We start from the raw sequence: 17475 nt of genomic DNA, 5'->3' as shown, positions 1-17475 counted from the left end.
CGGCCCAGTGGTGCAGCAGTTAAGTGCACACATTCTGCCTCAGCAGCCTGGGGTTGGCGGGTATGGACATGGCACCGCGTGGCAAGCCATGCTGTGGCAGACATCCCACATATAAAATGGAGGAAGAAGGGCACGGATGTTGGCTCAGGGCCAGTCTTCCTCAGCAAAAAGAGGATTGGCAGCAGATGTTAGCTCAGGGCTAATCTTCCTCAAAATAAATAAATAAATACGCATGTTAAAATTTCTATATTAGGGGCCGGCCCTGTGGTCGAGTGGTTAAGTTCGCGCACTCCGCAGCAGGCGGCCCAGTGTTTAGTTGGTTCGAATCCTGGGCGCAGACATGGCACTGCTCGTCAGGCCATGCTGAGGCGGTGTCCCACATGCTACAACTAGAAGGACCCACAACTAAAATATACAGCTATGTACCGGGGGGCTTTGGGGAGAAAAAGCAAAAAAAAAAATAAATAAAATCTTAAATAAATAAATAAATAAATAAAAGATTCCTATTTAAAAAAAAAATTTCTAGATTAACCACAAATAAAAACAGAATATGTAACTTTTAATCTAGTGGTGAGGAAAATGGAATAAGGAAAGTCTGAAAATCTGAGAGATGCAAAGAAAGGAGAAACAAATTTAAAAGAAAGAAAAGAAAAGGTGGGAAATCTTTTTAAATACAAAAATAGTGAAAATAAATTTTAAAATGTCAATAATTATATTCTACATAAATGGAGTAAATTCTCTCTTTAAAGACAAAGATTGTTGGGATAGATAAAAAGTCCCAACTAGATACTTCTTCAAGAGACATACCTAAACCTAAAGTGTAAATATGCAGAAATATTGATAGTGAAAGCATGGAAATGTTTATCAAATAAATATCGGTTAGACAGCAGACAAAATGGACAGTAATTCAAAATGCAAGAGGAGAGATAAAAAGGGAAATTACATATGTTAAATGGTCACCAAGAGGATCCAGGAATTCTTAAATTGCAAACACCTAAAAATATAACTCCAAAAGCATAAAGCAAAAATTGACAGAAATACAAGGAGAAACTGACAAATCAACCCTCATAATATTTTCAGGCCATGTATACACAACCCGAAAAACCATCTCATAAAAATCAGAAGAGTGACTGGATATCACTCAGATTTACAAAAGTGGCTGTTTCGCTGGATTGAAGCTTTGGTTACAAAACTGAATTCAGTAAAACCGGTTTGTGTGTGCAGAAGGGATTTTAGGTCATAATAGTTCTTTCAGATTCCATGATGCTTCTGTCGTGGCTAGGAATGTTGCCCCACCCCGTACACGACCTGAGACCCTTAAAGGTGAGTGAGCGGGTGGCCTGGTTTGGGAGGTGATCCAGGGAAAGGAGAGGAGTGGGGAACTGGGGAGCATGAGACAGAGAAGGAGGGAACACCAAAGCAAGGGTTCATTTCTCCGGTTTGTCACCCCTGTGGCCACTGGGGCTGGGTCCCCTGAATCCCTTCAAATTGCTTTGTAGCCTGCACTGTGGGCTCGTCCATTGCGGAAGTGGAAAGGGAGCATAACCCACAGGGATCCCACCCTGCTGGACCCAAGTACCCTTATGTGCTGTGGACTGCCTTGCACATCCATGTCTCCCAGGTGAGAGGACCAGGCAGCTCCCAGAAGCATCCACACCTCAATGGCTGAGAAGCCCAGGCAGAAACAAGAGGTACCCAATGCAGTGGCCCGACTTGCAAAGCCAGTTGCTGAAGCTGGAATAAGAGACGTTTGAGAAGGTGTGACGTGGGGCACAGGAGCGTCCCGATCAGAAATCTCTTGGAGGACTTTTCATTGTATTACTTGGTAAAGTAAATGGATTTCTGCACACCCCCATCACACACACATGTGCCTATTTCCCTGCGATATTGGTCCTACACTGGGCATTATTATGGAATCCCTGGCCCTCCAGGGGCTCCCTACAGGGGAAGCCTTCGGTGGAAGGGAGCAAAAGAGAAGTCCTGAAATGGTAATATGGTGAAGAGGGAAAGAGAAAGAGGTGGTGTAGGCGGTCTTCGGTGGAAGGGAGCAAAAGAGAAGTCCTGAAATGGTAATATGAGACTGAACAAGTGGCCAGAAGGGTGGCTAATGGGGCCGTTATGTGAACGAAGACATTTCGAAGATCAGCAGTCAAAGAGGAGACGAACGCAGCTGGTGATTTAGAGGGTGAGTTGTTAGGATGGCGTAGAAGAACGGAAATTCCTCTACATACAAACGGTCAGGCTGTGCATTCAGATGGATGCTGTGCTACAAGGCAAGGCAAAAGCATATCAACATGCCTGCCAGCAGGTGGCACCAATGTGTTATTTGTGATTATGTGTTATTTATGATATTTCTTTCCCTTTCTCTCTCTCTCCCTCCCTCTTTCATTCTTTCTTTCGAAAGAGGAGAGAAAAGGCAGCCAGCCTTGGATGAACCTTAAGGAGGGGGAACCAAAAGACTCAGAACTATGCCATGGCTACAGTTCCCTCTCGACAGGAGGCTTGTGTGGAAGGACCTCAGAGCGATGGCCAAAGCCCTTTAATACAGAGAGGTGTTTCTGTAAGAAAGCTTTCTACATCTGTAACTTGGACCTAGATGTCATGAATGTGATTTTACTCTCATCAACTAGGTAGCAGATATGGGGAGGAATATAATAAACCTGGGAGACCAGTGCTTCCAGTTCCAAGGTCGCTGGGCTGTCTGCATGTCTGGGGGTCCTGCAAGAGGGAAGTCCAGCAGCAGGGCTCCCAGCGATGACACAGGGAAATGGGCATGCTTATGTAGGCAGAACAAAGCTGCATGAGAAACTCCCCGAGGAGAAAACTTCAGCAGCGTGAGAGGGTGTAGCTGCAGGTGGTCATGCACCGAAACAGGGTTTGAAGCAGCCTGTCCTCTGACAAAATCATGTAAATAGGGGCCTGAGTGAGCAGAAGCTAAAACTGGAAAATAGAGTATTTCGCAACAATTCTTGGAAAGGCAGGTCTCTCTGGGACTACTGGGGAAATTGCTGTACCCACGACAAGACCCTTGGTCACAATCCCAGGATTCTGAAAACCTTTGCAGCCCCTACTCAGCTTCCAAAGTGTGGCCCGAAGAATCTCAAAAGCAATATCAGAATCAATGCCCAGAGTTCATTAGCTACCATTCCAGGCCCAGCATGAGCTCAGCAACATGGAAACACAGAGCAGAAAGAAGACCGGGTCTCTCAACCCTCAGAGCACTGATAACGTGGATCCCTAGCCACCTGCTGGAAGAGCTTGTGAGCACCAGAATACAGGAGAGAGACACTCTCCTGGACAGACAGAATTCCGTCCCCAATCGTGCACAGCCTTGGCAACCCCTTTGGCCTACTCAAAGGATTTGGAACACAACTAGCATGCCTGCTTACTTCCAAAATATGTGCCTTCCAACAAGGCATCCATTTTTTTAAAAAATTGTATCAAATAATGATATGTCCCCATTAAAAACTCAAATAACACAGGAGGATGTACAGCAGATAATAGGAGCCCCTGCCCTCCTGTCTCCCACCCCAGCCTTTCCACGCAGAGTCAACCTTTTCATCCTTTTAGCTGCTCACTTCAGTGGTATTCCCACCAAAAATGTATAACCTAGGGCTGGCCCTATGGCCAAGTGGTTAAAGTTCTGCACACTCTGCACTGGTGGCTCAGGTTCACGGGTTCAGAACCTGGGCGCAGACCTACACCACTCATCAGCCATGCTGTGGCAGTGTCCCACATCCAAAAAATAGAGAAATATTGGCATAGATGTTAGCTCAGGGCTAATCTTCCTAAAGCAAAAAAAGAAGAGGACTGGCAATGGATGTTAGCTCCGGGCAAATCTTCTTTAGCAAAAAAAAAAAAGTATAACCTGAAATCTAATCATGAAGATACACTAGGCACACCCTATTTGAGGGGGAATTATATAAAATAATTGATGTGTGTTCTTCAAAAATGTCAGTGTCAGGAAAGACAAAGGTTGAGGAATGTTCTACATTGAAGCAAAGTGTGCTTCTAGAAATGCAATATGTGACTCTAGACTGGATCCTGTGTGGAAAAAGAAAATTGCAGTAAAGAACATTATTGAGTCATTTGGCAAAATTGGAATGTAAATGGTGGATTAGATAAAGAGTCTTTTATTCAGATTTAGAATGCTGTATTGTTTTCACATTTAGAATGTTGTAGTCAATACAGTGTTTTATTAGATGAAAGTGTTACATTCAGGTTAGAATACTGTATTTAATTCAGTATTAGATATTGTACCTGATTGATACCATATTGTATTAGATAAAAGTATAGTATTCCAATTTAGAATACCGTATTCTATTCAGGTTTAGAATATGGTACTCAGATTTAAATTAAAGTATTGATTCAGATTTTCTGAAGTTGATAACTACTCAGGTTATGTAACAAGATGTCCTTATTCTTAGGAAATACACACAGTATTAAGATATAAAGAGGCAGATACAGCGACTGTGGAAAACAGCATGGAAGTTCCTCAAAAAGTTAAAAATAGAACTACCATCTGATCCAGCAACCCCACTTCTGGGCATCCATCTGCAGGAGGTGAAATCACTGTCTTGAGGAGACATCTGCACCCCACGTTCACTGCAGCATTATTCACAAGAGCCAAGACAGGGAGACGACCTAAGCGTCCACAGCAGATGAATGGATGAAGAAAAGGCGACGTACACACGTGCGTGCACGCGTACACACACATACACAGGAATATTATTCACTCATAAAAGGAGGAGAAAATCCTGCCATTTGCAACCACCTGGATGGACCTTGAGCGCATTATGCTGAGTTAAATAAGCCAGACAGAGAAAGACAAACGCTGTATGATCTCACTTACCTGTGGAATCTGAAAACATCACACTCACAGAAACGGAGAGCAGATGGTGGTTGCCAGGGGCTGAGGGGTGGGGGAGATGGGGAGATGTTGGTCAAAGGGGACAAACTTTTAGCTATAAGAGGAGTAAGTTATTGGGATCCAAGGCACAGCACGGTGACTCCAGTTACCAATACGGTGCTGTAACACTTGAAAGTTGCTATGAGAACAGAGCCTTAATATTCTCACCACCACAACAACAACAACAAAATGATAATTCCGTGAGGTGAAGGATGTGTTAACTAACCTTATTGTGGTAACATTTCAAGACATATACGTTTACCAAATCACCACTTTGTACACCTTAAACGTACACAGTGGTTTATGTCTCAATAAGGCTGGGAAAAAAAGATAAAGGAGCAGATTATGTAAGCAACTTCCTTGCAGATGGTTCAGAAAAATATAGAAATATATAAAATATATTTATAAAATTATAAAATATATAGAAATGTATAATGTGTAGATAGACATAAAGAAACGGGGTGCTCTGGCTTGATGAACCTAGCTGAAAAAATTGCAAACAAAATAAAATGATTGTTTCAAGCCACAAATTTGGGATAACCAAAGCATCTTCTAAACTCAAATATCTAAAAGCTTTATAGTTTTGCCTTTCACATTTATGTATGATCCACCCAGAAGTGTTTTCCTGTAAAGTGTGAAGTCAAGGTTCAATGTCAATTTCCCCCATATACACAGGTAATTGTCCCAATAACATCAAAAAGTCAACCCTTTCCTTGGTGGCCAACCTCTGTACCCACACGTGTGTGGGATTCCTGCTCTTTATTCTGATGCACTGATCTGTCTGCCTCCTCCAAGCCAAAACTATACAGATGTAATCATCACAGCTTTATCAAAGTATCGATATGTGGTACAGCAGGCCCTCCACCTTGATCTTCGAGGGTGTTTTAGCTTTCCTGACTCTGAGTCTTATAAATGTGAGAATCAGCTTAGCAAGTTCGCTTAATTTCTCTGCAGCCCAGTTTCTCATCTGCTGGAAGAATTGAAAAAGACAATAAATATGGACACAATTTGTAGAGTCCCGGGAACAAGAGAGTTTTAGTTTATTGTATTTATATTGCTAAACCTAAGCAAACAATGTTGATCTCCATAGCCTGTTTTTCTGTCAGTTCTGAAACATCTCCTGAATTCGCAAGTGTTTTCCAGGACTGACGGCCGGCTCCTGTTACTGACAGCTGGATGTGCGACCCTGGTTCCTATTAGGACTCCTCCCAAATTGGCCTTGCTAAAACTGTAATTTTTTTTAATCTCCTTTTGAACTTTTACAGCCACATTTCAGCTGGCAAACAGTTTTGAAAGCTGGAAGTAATTCAGTCCTGCTGTCAGTCTGTGGTCAGATTCCAGTTTGACCTGTTGCATGATTTGAGCAAGGATTTAATAGGACCACGTGGAAAACGCCTGGTCCTTTCCTCTTTATCAAATTGGCCCTTGTGAGAACCAGACCGGAGACGCAGGCAAAGCATGGACTCTTCATCATAAAAAGTTTTCACACCGTACCTTCAAAAGAGTTTTTATCCTCTGTGAACTTAACCCTAAGTTGAGAGAGAGGCATCACTGCTTCATTAATACGAATAATAGCTGTTTTACTTTTACATACTAATTTTACAAAACTTAGAAAATATTTTTTAAAAGTATTCATTTATCCATGATCCAAAGCTAAATGCTACGAACATTTTAAAGGATTGTCATCTGCTTTCTTGTCTTTACGCACAGGTTTCTTTTTTTCTCTTTTAATGTAACACGCGCTAGTCTACATCCTGCCCGTGGCCGGCCTCTTGCTTGGCTCATCAGCAATCGCTCGCCTTCTTCCCTTAAAGGAGCCCAATTAGATTTAGATTTAGGGCAACTCTTGGAGGAGGCGGGATCACAGCGGCCCCTTGCCTTATGATTGGTTTAGGCCTGAGCGTGACATGCAGTTCTGATCAATGAGGAGGGAGAGGCGGTCTGCAGGGGCGTCCTGCGCCCTTGCAAGGACGAGCTTGAGGCGGAAAGGCTGAAAATGGCAGACGGGAAAGACAGAAGCTTCCCGGGTTCCCGGTGATGAGCCTGAGCCGCTGACAGACCCCGTGTTCACATTCAAGTCATACGAGACAGTGAACGGTTCTCCTGCATGGGCACAGCTTGTTGAGCTCCTGGGACGGAGGCCCCCCGGCTGACACACCTGCCCCGCTTAGGGGGGTGTCTGCTGTGTTCCTGGAGCTCTTCTTAGACGTTGTTTACAGAGAGCGTTCCAGCCAGTTGTTATTCCAAGATTCACTTGGTGGATCCCAGATTGTTTAATAATGATGATAGTAAGTATCCTTATTTGAGTCTTGATATTAATAGGAATGGCAGTAAGAGTAGTAACAAGAAGTCAGTATTTATTTTGCTCTTTCTCTCCCATGCCAGAAACTGTACATTACTCGTGTCCTCTCATTTAATCTTCGGGAAAATGAGAGTGTTTCATTATTATCCCCATTTTATGACTGAGAAAACTGAGAGGTCAGAGAGGTTATGTAACTCATCCAAGGTCACACAGCTGGAATGTGACAGAGCTCAGAAACTGTGCACATATATATATATCCATAAGTATCTACGTATACATTATAAAATATATTAAGATGCCGTTTTGAAATAAGTTCTCATGTTAAGAAAGCATCTTTCTATTCCTACTTTTTAAGGTTTTTTTTTTTTTAAGAAATAGGCATTTATTGAATACTTTTCAACATCTATTAAGATAAACTCTTTGAGCTGTTAATAAAATGTATAAATAATTTCCTTTCACAAAATTAAATTATCTTTGCATTCCTGGGGTAGACCTTCTGTACTCCAAGATCATTTTCAGTATACCATTGAATTCTAAACATCAGTACTTTATTTAGGACTTTCACATTCCCATTAATGGAGCTAAGTAGAGAGTTTTGTGGGGAGGGGTTGCACTATCTCTGTTGGGTTTTAGAACCGGGGTTATGTTCACATTAGAACCGTTTCCACCCGTGTCCTGTTCGGGACAACTTTACCATACAAAATGAACTCTTCCTTGAAAACCTTCTAGAATTCAGTGGAGCGCCATCTGGGTCTAGAGCCAGTTTATGGTATAATTGTTTTATGACTTTCTTGGTTATTGATCTTTCCTATGTCATGCTTATTCTGGAGTCACTGTTAGTAATACGTATTTTTCCAGAAAATGTATGCATTTGTGGAAGGGTTTTAAAACGTATTAATCTACATTTCAGGTGTGAATAGTATTTTGGGACTCATTTAAAACGGTCTATGTTACTCGCTCTGGTCCCTTTCTCTTTGCCTCTTCCTGTTTTCTCCTTTTTCTTTATAATATTACATAGAAATTTGTCCAGTATTTGTATGTTTTCTATGCAGAACCAGTTAAATTTCTTTATTTCATTTTTGTTCTGCTTTACATATTTGTTTATTTCTACTTGTCTCTTTTTTCCTTTTATTTAGGGGTTTTTCACTCAACAATATTTCATGAACATCATTCCACATAAATAAATATGCTTTGTTGTTATTTAGCGGCTGCAAACTATTGTATTTTATGAGTGTGATGTATATAAGTTGCACAGATTACTGGCTCCCTCCTCAAAACTCAACCCTGAATAAACTAAGGCAGAGAGATGGAAGCGAGAACCTGAGAGCCAGCTGGTAGGCAAAGACGGTCCAGAACAAGTGTGGCTGCGTAGCTCTGAGCCTGGTCTGCTGCCTCTAGACAGGACAGATAGAAGATGACTTGAGAGCTCTTCACCAGCACCTGCTCTTTCACCATTCAGGCTCGGGCGGCAGCCATGATCCCTACTGGCCAGAATGAAGAGAAGCAGCTAGGGCTCCTCATTTTCCGATTCTGCAGTAAGGAACAGGTGACACTTAGTTCTCACAATAGTATGGAACTAGCCTAGGATGATAAAAAAGAGGCCAAACGAAGGGAGCCTCTGTTTTCTCATCTGGAGAAAGGGAGAACAGGCCCAGCCTTACAACGTGCTGATTTCCAGAGGAAGCCTCGAAAGTGCGCTTCCCCACTTTCCTTCTTTGCTCTGCCTTCTTCATGAACGTCCACATTTCCCCCTCGATGAGATGTAAGCTCTCTCCGGACTCTGAACTCTGGAGGGTGAATTTGACGTGGCTGCTGCCCCATAGACGTTTACAGAGCTACACATGATTAGAGCTGCAGGCTGAAGAATGACAGCCTGAGACGTTCTGAGATTGAAAAGGAGTGAGAGAGGGGAGCCCGTGTCAGGGGCTCAGCGGTGACAGGTGTGTACGTGTGTAACAGAAGGAGTGCCTCGAGAAGCAAACACAGCACACGACATTTATTGTTAAATGAACAGCAGAGGAAATACAGGGAAGGAAACATGCATGCAGTCCCGGCCACCACAGTGCTGTCAGACGGAAATTTTAAAAGAGCAAGAAGCCTCATCTGCCCTTCAAACACTGTTTCTACACGCTCAGCAGCTGTTGCAGTGTGGCCCCGTGCTATCCCAGAAGGAAGGGAAGTATGGCTTGCTTTGTTTGAGTTCCATTGTGCAGAGCCTATCAAGTGACACTCAGCAGAACACAAAATTGTTGCCAAACAAGGAAACTGCAATATCCAAAGCTAAGTTCAAGGTAAAGATAATAATTCATTCAATACGTCTGTGCGGGGTCTTCACTATTTATAAAGACATCTGATTCTCTGGGGGTTAAATAACCATAGTTTCAAATTCAGGGTGCGAATCAGACCTAAGCTGTTAATCTGCAGAGTGTGTTGAACCCACTCTCGCATGACGCCAGCGGTAAATAGGCTTTTTGGACTTTAAATCCTCCCTCCTCGAGTTCTACAAACGAGAAGTAAAATTTTACACCAGATTAATTGGTTCAAGTGCGTTTAAGGATTGGTTTCCATTCTAGAGTGAAATAGAATTTTCCCTAAGTCACCTGTTTGTCTTCTTTAAGCAAGTGGCATTGAGTTTTATCCTGACACCGTAAGAAGAAAATCCAACTGAGATGATTCATCTTAGACAACTTGAACAATACCAGGGAGGAAGGCACCCATTTCCAGCCTTCGAGGGTGGACCTGTGGGCCTCAGAGAGCCCCCACCCTCCCAGGCAGGAGCCCCTCCAGCCCCTCGGAGTCTGAGCATCCTTGGGAGCTGGCCCCCTGGTATGCTCTCTTGGTCTCCTGCCTGGCGGAGCTGGAGAGGTCAGTGGCCACATCTTCCAAGCTGTTCTCAGGGCTGCCTTCGTCTGAGCGTTTCTGGGGTCCTGCCTGACTTGGGCTAGAACCTTCCTTGAAGTGGTCAGAGTCCCAGAGTCCTGCCATCTTTTCTCCACTTCCTGGTTTCCTTATCATCCCTATGGATTTTTTATGCATCCCTTGCAAAAAAAGAAAAGAAAAAAATAAAAATAGATATCTCTAAATAAAGCAACTAAGTAAATTTCCTCCTTGTCATTGTTCTCCAGATGCCATTAGAGTTGCCCTTGGTGCCAGTCTCCGGGGCCTCCGGGAGAGTAAGGTAGGTAACTCCCACCATGAGGGGTTGAAAACTAGTGTCTGCCAGTCCTGTGCAGCCAGTAAAGGTGCCTTGTTTGGATGACACGACGATTTTTTAAATTTTGTTTTAAAATTCGTTACCAACATTTTAAAATTGGAGATTGCACATCAAAAACCAGACTTCCAGCTTCTTTCAAAAAGTCAGAGTGTCTGGCAGCACTGGGCCCTCTTTCTTGTATGGCCACAGACCTCGTGCCAGTTAGCCCCCCATTCGGCCCCCACCCTGCCACCCACCTGCTTGTGTAGGTTCAGAGGGTGGGCTCGGCCCCCTGCCCAACTCTCTCCCTCAGTCTCTTCCATCCTTGAGGGCAAAGTCGACACCATATTTATGACTGGACTCTCCAGTCCCAGCACAGTGTCAGGTGGGAGGGGGCTCAGAAAATGTTTGCCAAACAAAACCCTCCCCCTCCCCCACCTAAGATGCTGCCCCAGCTCCCTAACTGCAGCCTCCCTCCCTGCTTGGGGTGCTGTCTTGTGACTCATTTCTCCAAGCCCATTGGTCTCTGGTAACAGCAAACGGACCAATAAGGGTGCCGCCTCCTCAGAACACCCAGCCCTGAAGCTCGGACCTCACCAGTGTAGACAGCTCTAGCACCAAAAACCTAAGGAACAGAAGAGCTACGCTTCAGGTGGTTAAGGGCAGAACCAGGACCAGGAACCTGCCCTCCGACTCCGGTGTGCAAGGACTTCATTCACTGCAGGTTCCATGCCCTGCACGGTCCTGATTCCTATTACCGTGACCTCTGAGTGGTATGGTTTCCACAAGTGCTAATTGCATTCGACATTTGGGAAACACATTTCATATAATTAAAGTATATCATTCCTTTCCTAAAACCATGGCCTGATGTGACCTTTCCACAGTCTACACGGTTCCAGTGAAAAATAAGGCAACTGACCAGATAGTCCAAGCCTCGTAATTAATTAAAAATCAGACGTGATATTCTGAGCCTGAATCTGAGTAAATTTACATTGCTTTGCTTTACAAATGAGTGCCCTACATGGGTACGCCCCCTACTTCTCTGGCCCTCATGCTTGCTGCAGGGTCCTCTTCCTTACCCAGGAGCCAGGGTGCACAGGAGCCAACCAGGCCACCGTCAGTGGAGTTGAGGACAGAGTCAGGCAGCGGGATGCAGTGTCGCACCATTGCCCCATAGAGCCCGTACTCCGCCATCACGCTGCTGCTGCCCCAGCGCTTCTCCCGTTTGCGCCACTTGGCCCTCCGGTTTTGAAACCAGACCTGGTTTGAGGCAAGAGGGAAGCAGAGAGGCACACAGGAGAAGACAGGGTGAAGAAGGATGCTTAGAGGCGTCTGTAGCTCAGGGCTCTACAAAGGGCCGACCATCCACTCGGGGTGGCATCTATGACCCAGACCTTTCAGGAGCTGTGCCACCGTTCACTCAAAACTCACAGGGTGGGGTAATGCGTGGCCACTTTCCACTGAGGTTGTCCACAGAGTCAGGAATGACAAAAATCAAATCTAAATATTCCTACATTGTGTAAAGAAGCCCATTTTCCACACTGATGGAAAACAGTTCACCTGGCAACGGGCCCTTCTAATCTCAGGTTATTGGATTGCATTATCTTCATTAAAGAGTAGCATCGAATATTGTTCAGCTGTTAAAAAAGAGTGAGTTACTCTAGTGGCATATCTTCTGACCCGGACAAATGTCTAAGATGTGTTGTCAGTAAAGAGACTAAGGAGTAACATGTGATACTCCTTTTTGTAAAAACAAAGAACAAAATTCTACATGTGTGTGTGTATTTATGTATATATACATTTTGGGGGGCAGATAAATGTCTGACATGGAGATGGTATGTAGAAAGGTGACATCAGCATGTCTACATTGGTTTCTTTAAGGATTTGTAGTGCAAGGATAGTCATTTTTTTTCACTGATATATCTTTATATAGTTTCTAGTTGCAGCACCCATTATTGTGTAGTTTTTAAGAATGATTTAACAAAAGGAAAAAAGGCGTGAGAGTTACCGGGGATATCCTCTGGGAATAAACATAAAGGAAGGTTCTAGCAGTGCGGTGCTTGCATCTAAATGACCCTCAGTTTGCTGTGAAGGGGAATGTGTTGAGCTGTTCAGAGGTGGCTGTGGGCTGACTCACTGCACGTGAGGGTAAGATGTTCTCTGTGATGTCTTTGCAAAGGAGAAAGGGGACCCAAGACACCTGTATTCGGTCTTCAGGGAGCTCAGTTTTCACAGCAAGCATTTCCCGGGCATACACGTCAGGATAGTGGGCCTCGCTGAATGCCTTCTCCAGCTCTTCCAGCTGGTGGGCAGTGAAAACAGTCCTGCAGGGAGGCCCAAAACACACGTGGGCACATGTCCACAGGAGGCCACAGGCTTCCTAGCCTAGAGGACCCCTGTGCCTGCCTCTCCCATTGTCCACACCCCAAAAGGCCCCCTCCTAATAGCTGAGCATCCTACCTTTGGTTAGCCTCTGGAAAGTACAGAAGTTCAGTTCAAACAATACAGAGTTCTTTAGCTCTTTTTTTCTCCTCAATGAATTCCATCAACTCATTCTAAGACCCATTTAAAGACACAAAATTGTGTCTATAAAGCGCTACAAAGATTGTCCTGCAGCCTCCCAGGAACTACAGAAATATGTTCTTAAATGGCTACTGTTCCCTTCCCACTGCCAACCAGTTGGCCGCTAGGCCTGCCGTAACGCAGAGCCACGCATTTTCAGATGCTGAGTCCCGAGGAAGGGGTCAGGGAAGACAGCCTGGCCCCATACCTGTGCCGCCGCCTCTTCCTCCTGCTTGGGGTGTGGGACGCCTTCAGTTCACTCCTGTCTTCAGACGGACTGTCCTCATCTGTTAGCAGAAGGAGAAAGAGAGGACTTTAAAGGTGAGCACACTTTTCCTTTTATTTTCTGGATTTTTCATTTGAGGATTGAAGCTATGGACCTGTCAGGAAATGTGAGTATTGACCCATACAAGCTAGCATTTGCAGCACTCACTATATTACAGGTATGGTGCTCAGCACTGTCCATGCATTACTGCAGTTATTCTTCATAAATTAAAAGAACTCCAAGGTAGCTGCTATTATTATATTTTTGCAGAGGAGAAAACCGAGGCACAGAGAGATTAAGTAACTTTCCCCAAATCACGTGGGTAGTAAATGATGAAGTTGGGATTCAAACCCCAGACTGTGTGAAGTCAAGGCTACTTGGCCGCTAATTGCATTTCCTAATCCCACTGGGCTCCCAAATTCATCTGCTACCTTCTGCCTCCAACATCCTCCTCTTAGCCAATATACCAGCATTTCTCAAAGGGAGGGTTGAGGTTTGTGACATCCGAACCTCTCTCAGAACTGCACTCCCTGCGCCTCTGTACCAATTCCGAATCTCTGGGCACGGAGTGCAGGGCCTCATTCTCGACAAGTGCACCCAGATGACTCATAGACGCACTTGGAAATGTTTAGGAGCCTTGCTCCACTATGCTTTGTCCTTCGATATTCATTATATCACAGGCCAGAAGGTTAGAAGACTAAACTCTTGTCAGATTCACTGTTAAAAAGTATATTTGCTTCAAAATACAAAAAAAAAAATTAATAAAGGCAAAAATAATAAGACACTATTAGTTTTTCTCCTACATCGGTTAGCTCACCAGAAAACTGTATGCTTGGATTATAATATTGTAATATCCGTGCTGTCCAGGCTGGTGCCATTAGACGCATAAGGTTATTGAGCAGGTGAAATGTGGCCCGTCCAAACTGAGCCCGACTGCAACTGGAGAATAGTCAGTGCACTTAGAAGACTTAGGACGTCCCCAAAAGTAAAATATTCATACTTTTTATATTGATTACATATAAAATGATAATGTTTTATATGTATTGGATTAAATAAAATATAGTATTTAAATTAATTTCACCTGTTTATTTTTCCTTTTTAATATGGCTTTGAGAAATTTTCATTGCACTCACAACTGCGTGATATTTCTATTGGATAGTGTTGCTCTTGATCTCCCAGAAATGGCCTCACAGACTAGGATGTAGTTGCATTTTGCCTTTCATTTAATCAGTGCTCACAAAGGAAAGAACCCATCCTATGAAGGTGGGTCTGCATTTTTAGTGAGACAACTAATAGAGGGATCCATTTTATCTTCCACAAAGACTCGTGAAATAAAGTCCTCCAAAAGGATGGAAGCCCGCTTGCCTGATGCTCTGGCATGCACCCTCGTATTATTAGTGGAGGCCTCGCGGACTCTTTTTGCCTTGGCTGTCTGGATGCTAAGCTCTAGGTTCTACTACATAGTTTCTCTCAGTTCACGTTTTCTTGCGTAATTCTCCATTTTCTTCCCCACACCCAAAACTCTTGATTTCTCGGCCCTTGTCCTTTACAGAATTTCATTGCTTCCTTCTGTTTCCCCATAATCCACCTCGACTTCTTTGAGGAAATAGGCGGGCTCACGACAAAACACTGAGCATAATTACAGTGAAATTGGCGAGGTTGTTTCTCACGTGTGGGGAGGAGCGAGGGCGGCGCGAGGAGAAAAGCACGGTACCCGGACTCCCTTTTCAGCACCTCGGGAGACGGACAGTTCCAGGCCTCCCGACCTCCAAGGACCTGTCAATCATTCAATCACTTCAGAAAACGTCTGAGCGCCGGCCAATACAGGGTTCTGTGCTGCTGGCCAACAAGACCGGCCCAGGCCTCCGACCTACGCCGTTCCCAGAGGCCGAGAGTCGCGCGGGGCGCTGGCGGAAAGGCCCTCGGGTAACTGCTGCTGGGTCGCCGAGATCCCCAGGTAGGTCCGGGGCCGGGTGACGCTGTTATCCGCAAGGCTGCGGCGACCAGATCCCGGAGGAGAGGGAGGGATGGGCAGAGGCAAGGGGCGGGGATGCTGCTGCGAGAACACGCCTCCCCCGACGGGGCCAGGCTCCAGGGTCCCGGCTGCCTTTAGATCTGGGATGCTGGGGGTGGGGGCGACGGCGTGTTACCCCTGCACGGCCCAAGGCCGAGGGAACAGGGGCAGGGGCGGGATGGGCTGGCCTGGCCTGATTACCGGACGTCGAGACGCTCTCGCTGCGCTTCTGGCGGCCCAGCGCGGGAGGCGGGCGGCTCGGGGCTTGCGGGGCAGCAGGCTCCGGCCCCTCGGGCGGCAGGAACGGCACATCGGCTAGGAGCAGGCAGGGCGCCCGAGCGGCCACGGGCGGCCGCGCGCTGAAGCCGCAGAGGAGGCCGAGCCCCAGCGGGAGGGCCCCACGCGCCAGGCAGGGGCCGCCGAGCCCTGGATCCGGGCAGGGCGTGGCCGCCGGGCCCTCGCAGCCCGATCCCGGCCCGGGGCCGGCAGGCGACGGCAGGTCAGCCTCCAGGCCCAGCAGGTCAGTGATGGCGAAGCCTCGGGGGCGCGGACCGGTGGGGGAGCCACCAGGCACCAGCGCCCTGCTCCTGGAGCGCCCGTCGGAAAGCGCGTCCCGGCCTGTCATGGCTTCTTAGTCGGCTAGGCTTGACCCTCCCTAGGTCACCTTTGCAGAGGGAGCTCAGCTCAGAGGGCGCTTTATACGACTGGACCTCCCGTCGGGCCCGGAAGGCCAGGAGGGCTCCAATCAGCCGGGCGCGGACGCGTCGTTGCTCCGGACCCCGCGAGATGGGGACGCCACCACTTCCCCTCCCTTCGGTTGCCGCCCTCCCAGCTGCAGTCTCCTCCTTCTCCCCTCTCCTCTCCAGCTGTCCCCCCGCCCACCCCCACCCCGGTTTTCGGTGGGAGCCAAGCAGGGAGGAGACAGCGACCCCGCTATCTGCCGGTCAGCTAAAAGCCGCAGGTTCCAGATTCCCTTCCAGATTCTCTGGGTGGCAGCCCGGCTCGCAGCTGCCCTTAAGCCTCCCTCCCACCCTCCAGCCGCGCATTAAGATCTAGGGCCCCACTCCCAGCCACACTCCCACTGCTACCACCAGTATGACCCCCGCCAGACCTCCAACTCCACCTGCGGAGCCACGAGGGCCTTCCCCGAAAATCCCCGTTTATTTAATCCGTGCCCACTCCTCCTCCAGCCAAGTCCATCCCCCAGGGCTCTAACGGCGGGTCTGTAGGGGGTCGCAAAATCCACACCAGCCGGGGGAAGAACAAGGAGAGAGAGAGACGGGAGGAGAGTGATGGGAAAGGGCTCCCGATTTAGCAAACTAAATTACAGGAGGTCCAGTGAACTTTGAATTTCAGATAAACATACAATTTTAGTATGATATGTATCACTATTTTATCTGGCAACCCTAAAGGGGAGGAGGGCAGTAAATTGGAAATCAAGGGCCTGTCTGCTGGGACCCACCTCTCTTCACGGAGGCCAACAAATTATTGTCCGATTTAACGATTATTTAAAGAGAGCCTGATTTTCACGTGAAAAGCCCATATTAACGTTGGCGCCCAAGCACGGGGGTGAGCCGCCCTGGGCTCGCATGCGGCAAATTTGGGCCCGCCCAACCCGAATCGCCCGGAGCCCTGAGCCCACCCTTCTCAAACACAGAGCCCCCGAAGCAGAATCTCTTCGGTCGCAGCTCCTGACGGCCCAGCAGTTTGAGGTCACCCCGCGGGAGGCGGCCGCTCGCCCAGGCCAGCCGCGCCGCCAGCGGCGCGCACGCCCGGCCGGAGCCCGACTCAGCAAGCGGGTCTCCGGCTCGCGGCGCCTTGGAGCTGGCCCTCTGCTACCCATGCAGATTAAACGAGGGGCTTCCGATAAAGATAATTGCAAGGCTAGGTCTTAACTTTCCATTATTAGAGGAAGACTCAAATCTCCCCTCGCAAGCTGTTCTCGGGATTAGCAAAACAATAACTTTCCTTTGGGATAATTGCTCTGTGAATTGCTCCGGGTCGGGGGCGGCTTTAGACGCTGGCGTGGTTTTTGGCTCCGCCAGGAATTTCTCCCCAAATTTCTCTCTGAGTTCAGGGGAAGGCGTGGGGAGCACAGGACCCGCCTACGTGCTCCGGCTCTTTGCCCGGCTGAGTAGTCGTTTGTAGATGAGAATTGGGGCTGCAGTTAAGGAGGAAACCTAGCGATCCACACATTTACCGACCGAATCCAGGGCAGGCAGGACAATTG

At 46.9% G+C, this 17475-nt stretch overlaps 1 protein-coding gene across 1 annotated transcript; it reads right to left on the bottom strand.

Moving 5' to 3' along the window:
* Positions 1 to 8356: 8356 nt before the first annotated feature.
* Positions 8357 to 15870, bottom strand: LOC124233676 (visual system homeobox 1-like). Its single transcript, XM_046650799.1, has 5 exons — positions 15447 to 15870; positions 13175 to 13253; positions 12605 to 12728; positions 11484 to 11664; positions 8357 to 10249 (listed from the first exon to the last, which is right to left on the bottom strand). Exons 1-5 carry the CDS (start codon positions 15868 to 15870, stop codon positions 9960 to 9962), a joined length of 1098 nt encoding a protein of 365 aa, XP_046506755.1. The 3' UTR covers positions 8357 to 9959.
* Between the last annotated feature and the right edge of the window lie 1605 nt (positions 15871 to 17475).

This window comes from Equus quagga, unplaced genomic scaffold (assembly GCF_021613505.1).
Source record: "Equus quagga isolate Etosha38 unplaced genomic scaffold, UCLA_HA_Equagga_1.0 208995_RagTag, whole genome shotgun sequence".
NCBI classification, from domain to species: domain Eukaryota; kingdom Metazoa; phylum Chordata; class Mammalia; order Perissodactyla; family Equidae; genus Equus; species Equus quagga.
The sequence above is the reverse complement of the archived record's forward strand: the minus strand, read 5'-3'. Positions and strand labels throughout refer to the sequence as shown.